Source organism: Bidens hawaiensis, unplaced genomic scaffold (assembly GCF_021521415.1).
Source record: "Bidens hawaiensis isolate Kalapana, Puna unplaced genomic scaffold, B.hawaiensis_p1.1 tig00002343_1, whole genome shotgun sequence".
Classification (NCBI taxonomy): domain Eukaryota; kingdom Viridiplantae; phylum Streptophyta; class Magnoliopsida; order Asterales; family Asteraceae; genus Bidens; species Bidens hawaiensis.
Genome location: NW_027491127.1, coordinates 1704448 through 1712387, shown reverse-complemented (window position 1 = coordinate 1712387; position 7940 = coordinate 1704448). Strand labels below are relative to the sequence as shown.

General features: G+C 34.4%; 1 protein-coding gene across 1 annotated transcript; it reads right to left on the bottom strand.

Annotated features, from left to right (window-relative positions):
* Window positions 1-1248: 1248 nt before the first annotated feature.
* On the bottom strand, window positions 1249-7476 carry LOC143618943 (phosphatidylinositol 4-phosphate 5-kinase 9-like). The gene is made up of 8 exons (XM_077090994.1): window positions 6218-7476; window positions 5133-5300; window positions 4877-5042; window positions 3772-3882; window positions 3503-3690; window positions 2566-2723; window positions 2283-2442; window positions 1249-1681 (listed from the first exon to the last, which is right to left on the bottom strand). Exons 1-8 carry the CDS (start codon window positions 7450-7452, stop codon window positions 1405-1407), a joined length of 2463 nt encoding a protein of 820 aa, XP_076947109.1. The 5' UTR covers window positions 7453-7476; the 3' UTR covers window positions 1249-1404.
* Window positions 7477-7940: the final 464 nt, after the last annotated feature.

Sequence of the window (7940 nt, the reverse complement as noted above, 5' to 3'; positions counted from 1 at the left end):
AGATTGGTTTTGAACGAAACTTATGTGGAAACGTAAATAAAAATAAGAGCCAACAATGATTTGGAATTTAAGAAAAGAAAGTATAAAAAATTGTTAGAAAAATAAAATATGTCAACATCAAAAGTTTTATAAGTGATAACTTTCTTGTGCACATGGTTAAAAACAATTGGTTATGCAGTGTTTGTAAGTAAACTAACACTTGGGAATTATTAATTTATTATATACTCCTTCCGTCCTATTATAAGTGTCATAATTTGACTTTTCAAGTCTTTTTTTTGCAACCTTGACCGTAAATATTTTTGTTCGTGTCATATAATACTTGATGAAAATTATATCAATGTAAAATACATTTAAAACCCAATCCATTCATATATTTTACATCAAGTATTATATAACACAAGCAAAAATATTATCAGTCAAAGTTAAACAAGAAAGACTTAAAAAATCAAACTAGGACACTTATAATGGGACAGAGGGAATATATATAATATGTTATAATGTTTAAAAAGAGGAGAAATACGTGGCGAGCATGAGTAGAAGTGGGAAAATAAACCTATTAACCGAACTGAAAATCGAACCAAAACCGAGCCGTTTTGAAATCGATTGAAACGCAGGTTCGGAACCGTTTGTAATTTTCTCCATCAAAACCGATTCCAAACCGAAACCAATCGTAATCTGCTTAAGAAACCGGTTTCAACCGAACTAAAACCGATCATAAACCAGTTTTGACTGCTGTTAACCAACCGATCTGTTTCAACCCAAACTAATTTTAAAGTTTAAACCGATTTGTATACCTCTAAGCATGAGCATGGGTAGGATATAATAGGGAGTGACAAACCCCACAAGTCAGGCGGAAAGAGAGTTATGATGTGAAGCTATTATTATTTGTTATTATTATGGCATGTAGGCCTTACCATATTTAATGTCGTTTACTCAAAATGGGGCTCCATTTATACTTTCTTTTTAGGCGAGTGAGTGGGTGGGTCAACTTGTTCGGGTTACCTTTGCTCCTTTGCTTTTTCTAATTATAGATAACATATATATAATGAATTTAATGACATAAAATGATTGTAAGAAGCTCATAACCAATTGTAGGTAGCTAGTGCATGAAAAATAATCATATGAAGCTCAACACTCTTCAAAATAATACATTTAAAGTAATATGTATTTCATCTGATCTCATTGGTTAGCAGAGTATTGATGGGGTGTCGTTGGTTTGTCGTACACTAACTCAATAAGCATTTGAAATAGAAAGAACCATGTGTATGCAATAAAAAGGTTTAAGAATCAAATCTCAAACAAAACATGTTTTACAAAATTCATAGTATTCACTTTATGTTCCTTGCAATGCATTTAACTCTACTAACCTGTTGTGTCCATCTGAATGAACATTATAGAACGGTCTTAGTTCGCTGCACCATTTTGAGGGAATACTTTTTGAATAAACTTAAGAAACCGTTGCGAGTAAAATGTGGGGTCCACGGCTGATATCGATAGAGAATCAAATTGAAAAGATTTATATCTATGTTCAATCCTCTTTGTTATATTGTATTCTTGTAATATATCGATGATGCCCAGGTATAATACGACGTCATATACCTCATGAAACATTTGTTTTTGTTCTTCACCTGGAAGAAGCTCCGCTCTTGCTGGCATGTTCACTCCTAACTGTATTTGTAGCCTGCCAAAATAAAATTTGACAAAAAAAAAGTTGAATGTATCGATCCATTTGACCCGTTAGAGATAATATATATATATATATATATATATATATATATATATATATATATATATATATATATATATATATATAGGGTAAGGATCCTAAGAGAACCATTTTGGACCACTAAAAAAACCTCTAAAAAAATATTTAAAAATATTATAAAACAAAAATTTTTTAAAGTAAAAAAACCAAAATTCTTATACTTCATTCCGGTTTCATTAAAAAAAAACTTCGTATTATACACATGTGTATAATTTCATTTAATCTCTAGTTACGTAATGTACACATATGTACATTAATATTTACCTTAAATTGTACATATGTGTATAAAAAAACATGTATGTACATATATGTACATATTATACATATATGTGTTATTTAGCTAAACCAAATATTTTTTATAGGAAACCGAGATGATAAATAAGAATTTTAATTTTTTTACTTTTTGCATTTTTGCGTTTTTTTTATGTTTAATGTTTTTTTTTAAATTTTGGGTTTTTTGTGGTCTAAAATGGTTCTCAAAGTTCTCAATTTCAAAATAGTTCTCGCTATAATATACCTTGCGGTGCCAGGTAGAAGGAGATCCACTTCTGCATCACCGGTAGCTGATGATCTCAAGCGACTTCCTCGTATATGCGGGCCCACAACAACACTACCATCTTCAGATCCACATGGCACCAAAACAAGTCCTTCTGGTGATATCTCATCCTCCATAGTTTCTGTAATTGAGCCAGCAAAAGAATGTTATTAAATGATATAAACTGGATTAACATGACGTTTTATTATTAATTATTATTAAAAAAATAGAAATCTAAATGATATCAAACTGAAAGACGCGTCACCTTCTTCTGCAACGATTCCTAGTCCGTCTGCTGTAACACTTTGGTCGTAAGACATTAATGATTTCAAGTGTTGAGGGGCTCGATAATGTACACCGAGCAAAAGACTGTAATCCATAATGTTCTGAGCTTCTAGAAATTTGCTATCGATTTCAATTTGACTGCATACAGAAAGTCAAAGATGATCATGTGGTCCTAAGTGGAAACAGTTTACATTAGGGTGGCAAATGTGACCCATGGGTTGAATGGGTTATATTAAAATGTATATAATGGGTCAGAATGGGTCAAACTAAAAAAATAAAATGATTGAAACGGGTCAAAACGGGTTGACATTTCTCAAGAATTTTTTTTATGGAACGAGAAAAACGGAGAAAACTTTTTAGTATTTTTATTTTTTTAGTTTTTGATTTATATTTCAAGTTATAATTTTTTAATTATTGTTTTGGAATTTTTTAATGAGGGGTTTTTGAAATGGGTTAAAATGGGTTGAGATTTCAAAAACCCATTTTTACTCATTTCAAAAACCCCTCATTAAAAAATGTAAAAAAAAATAATTAAAAAATCATAACTCGAAACATAAATCAAAAACTAAAAAAGTAAAAAATACTAAAAAAATTTCTCCGTTTTTCTCGTTCCAATTAAAAAAAAAATTAAAAAATAAAAAAAAACCTTCAAGAAAGTCAACCCGTTTTGACCCGTTTCAATTATTTTATTTATTTAGTTTGACCCATTCTGACCCATTATATACATTTTAACACAACTCATTCAACCCATGGTCACATTTGCCACCCCAACACGAACGTATGCGGTGTTGTATTAGTATACAATGTAGCCCAGAAGTAGAAACTACTTACTGAAGATTTGTATATTTTTGTGTCACTAAAAACAATATACATATCAATATATGGCCTTAATCCTTATTACAATATTTATTACTTACTTTAGCAGTGCACCGCGCCAAGAAGGTTCAAGATAAAAGCAATAATTAAGATCAAGATCTTTGAGTATTGTGTTTTCATCTATTTCAACTTTGTCTGCAGACCGCCCAAGAGAGGAACCTTTTAGATCGAATCTTCTATGGATTCTTAGTTCTGTGCAGAACATATTTCCCATCACTACAAACCGAAACTGAAATAATCATATAAAATATATTAGGCAAAAATTAAACACAAAAAGGTTCCTCATTAATTAAAATAAATAACATGTTACCTTTTGACCACTTGATGGTTTTATCCTGTGAAGACCAAAAAATTTAGTTATCAGTGTGTTGTCATATGTCTGCACGTGACGGTGATAGTCTGGAAGCATCCGTAGAAGAACCTACGCGCTAACACAAGTCAGTCGAGCCGTACACACAACTGCTTAAAAGGGTAATAACAGAATTCAGGTATTATACGTATTAGAAATGCAATATATTTGCAAATACATTTCGAATGTATATGGTACAGTCATGAGTATTGAGTCGGCTAATGGGGGCAAAAATGGCTGGGATGGTACTTGTAACGGGTCAAAACGGGTAATTTTTATGCAGCCAAAGTGATTCGGCTTATACGAGACGCATCAGGATCATGTGAGAACTATATTATCAGATCTTATATATATAGAGGATCAGGATCATGTGAGAACTATTTGAAAATTGAGAACCATTTTGGACCACAAAAAACCCAAAAATAAAAAAAATCATTAAAAAAAAACGCAAAAATGAAAAAAGTAAAAAAACCCAAAAAAAAAATTTTTTATCATCCCGGTTTCATATAAAAAAAACGTCTTGGTTTAGCTAAATTATACATATATGTATAATATGTACATATTTGTACATACATGTTTTTTTATACACATATGTACAATTCAAGGTAAATGATAATGTACATATGTGTACATTACGTAACTAGAGATTAAATGAAATTATACACGTGTATAATACGAATATTTTTTTTATTTTTTTTTTATTTTTTTATGAAACCGGAATGAAATATAAGAATATTGGTTTTTTTACTTTTTAAAAATTTTTGTTTTTTTTTTGTTTTATAATTTTTTTAAATAATTTTTTAGAGGTTTTTTTAGTGGTCCAAAATGGTTCTCAAAGTTCTCAATTTTCAAATGGTTCTCTTAGGATCCTTACCCTATATATAATGATTTAGACGGTTTTATGCATTGAAAACTTGAAATGATACTCTGTGTGGATTTTGGCATGCTCAACTCATATGGCCCGTTTCTGTTTTAGCTAATTTTTTTCTGTTTTGCGCATTTGACCCGTTAGAGATCATATAAACCCGAATCAACCCGTCCATAAGTAATGGGTATAAATTGTCACCTGTACTTCAGATTTCCTCAAAGTCTTGATCATGAAACGATCATCTTGAGACAGAAAAAACACGCTGCCACTTTTCCCGGGAGACGAAAGTTCTCGAAGTGCATCATTGCCACATATAGACATCATGTAGTCAGCAGCATCAATCTTAAACATTTCTCTCAAGTTCCTAATGTAATAACAAACAGAAAACATTTCAGAAGCTAAAATATTAACTTACACAACAACATTCATATGATCGTAATAATGAACAACTAACCTGAAAACCATCGGGCAGTAATCCTTCCACTTAAAATCGTCTGACTGATGAGTAGGTGTTAGTTGAGATCCTTCTTTAGGGAAATGCATCCAGAAGCTAGCTCTCGGGCCAAAATCTGATCTGCGTACTTCTCGCTTTTGAACCGGTGTTATTTTCCCAACAGTATACCTACTCATATTTTAAAGCTCCAATGTTCATCGGGTCGGTATAACAAATGTAAAATATCATATATTTCGGGTGACCAGTCTTCATGGTCACATCATACGGGTCATATGAGTAGGGATATAAACGAGCCAGTCCAGTTCTTGGCTGCTTGAGTTTGACTCGCTAAAAGCTTGAATTCAGCCGACCTTAAATGAGCTCGAGCCTTAAAATAAGCTTGTTTAATAAACGGGCCCGAGCTTCACTTATCGAGCTCAAGTTGGCTCGTGAAACTAAACGAGCGTATTATTGATTTAAAATATTAAATATAAATTTACATAACAATTATTATTATTATATAAAATTATGACAAAAATTACTAAAATATATATATTATATATAAAAAAATTAAATAAAAAATGTAAAAATAATTAGAAATTATAAAAATTTATTAATAAACAATAAAAGAGCCGAGCTTGAGCTTAAAAAACTAATCATGAGCCGAGCTCGAGCTTGAAAAAACTACTCATAAGTCATAACCCGAGCTCGAGCTTGAAAAAAACTACTCATGAGCCGAGCTCGAGCTTAAGAAAAAGAGCTTGAAAAGAGTCGAGCTCAAGCTCTCGTAAGTCAACCAAGCCGCGCTCGAGGCTTGTTGAGGCTTGGCTCATTTACACCCCTACGTATGGGTCATAGGGTGAAAAAAGGCTTTATCAGTGGTCTAATCAGTCATTTTATTTGTCAGCCAAAACATCATACGGACACTGTATGGTTTTGCCCTCATACAACCTATTTGATCATTTTCCGCTCTATAATACAGTCATATTGCCATTTTCTCCCTAGCATACGGGTCCGTAAAACACATCAATGGTGTCCGGATAACACATCAGTGGTGTTTGTTTTAATGTTTATTTGTCCCCTACAATTTCTAAGCTAATATGTACCTGATCCCAAGTTGTAAACTAAGCATTAAGTCATAACTCCTGTGACCCTTGATAATGGCTTCTCCGGGCCTCTTAACTTCCTTCACAAGTTTCTTCTGTCGTCTCATTTCTCGTTTCGAACCCGACGAAAACCGACTATCAACCACAAGCTCACTAATCAATATCCCTTGCATATATTCCCTTTCAAGAATCGGAGTCTGCGTCTCACTCTCCCCACCAGGATCAGACCGAAACGAACCTAAATTATCATGTCCCATAAACTTATCAATAGCAACCTCTAAACTCCACCTTCTTTCTAACGAAACATTATTATTATTATTATCATTGTTGGTATTACGCGTTTCATCCATCTTATCAGACGTGTTACGATGAGACGACCGACTACCACCACCGAGTTTAAACGAGCCCATATCAATCGAAGAAGCATGTTGAATACGCGATACTTGTTTGACTTTTTGCAAGTCAGACAACAAACCGCGTTTTCTCAAAGATTTAAGGTATAACTCTTGTCTAGCAGGCAACCGACACCCGTTCGGGTAAAAAGCGCCTTTCCCATCTTTTAACCCTAAAGTCCACAACCCGACATACCGACCGCCGTCACTCCATGTATAAGCACCAAAACCATGCATAACACCATTAGACCAACTACCTTCATAACAATCACCATTACTCCATTTGAAAACGCCTTTACCCGACATCTTCCCGCATTTCATATTCCCGACATACTCATTCCCGTTAGCCCATGTATACTTACCCGGCCCGTCCGGTGAACCCTGAATCCAAGACCCTTCAAACACATCTCCATTAGGAAAAGTTTGGTACCCCAACCCATGCTTCCGGTTCATCCGCCAACGACCTTTATAAACTAACTTATCGGCCCGAATATAAGTCCCGGTCCCTTGCATATACCCACCCGAAAACTCGCCTTCATAATAAGCCCCCGATGGCCAATGAAGCTTTCCATTACCATCCCATATACCTCTACTCCAATCTCCTTCGTAGGTACAACCGTTTGTCCAAACATACTTTCCATACCCCTCGGGTACATTCCCGAGCAGTGAACCGGAGTAATACTCCCCGTTTGGGAGTGTGAACTCTTCATGTCTTAACGGGATTGGTTCGGTTGATGACCTAGATATTTCTCCATTTAGTATGTGAAATGATAATGAACCGAAGGATGTCGTTCTGTTAGATAGTGATAGTGTGTTTTCCGGTATGGCCACAGGGCCAGACATGCATACTGTCTTAAATGTTCTTCAATAACTGTATGTGCGCTGAAACGGCCGTTAAAAGTTTGTTATAACCGAAATGAAAAGCAATTAAAGAGCTATGAAATCTGGAAAATCACCAAAATATCTTTAAAACAGACAGAAAAAAAAGTTAACTAAAACAAGCATAACAAATATAATTTCAACGCATAACCGAGTTGGATACCCCTAGACACCAAGGTAGCTCGGACAAAATTCCATGCAAAAGTGAGTTGGCACCTCTATTGTCATGACATGTGTCTTAACTGGGATACATAGGTGTCTAAATGTGAATAAACAGGCTACACAGGTGTCTTATATTTGTCATGGCTACATATGTGCCTGACAGGCCCTGCCACGGCAGCCGTGGCAGGGACTATCCGACACCTCTAGAGCCTTGGCAGGCAAAGCACATATATAGCCCGTTTATTCTTGTTTAGGCACCTATGTAGCTCAGTTAAGACACGTGCCATGAC

Coding starts and splice junctions, on each gene's coding strand:
- LOC143618943 (XM_077090994.1), bottom strand. CDS start 7,452: ATGTCTGGCCCTGTGGCCATACCGGAAAACACACTATCACTATCTAAC. Junction 5,043..5,132: donor TACTGCCCGATGGTTTTCAG/GTTAGTTGTTCA, acceptor TTATTACATTAG/GAACTTGAGAGAAATGTTTA. Junction 3,691..3,771: donor AACCATCAAGTGGTCAAAAG/GTAACATGTTAT, acceptor TGATTATTTCAG/TTTCGGTTTGTAGTGATGGG.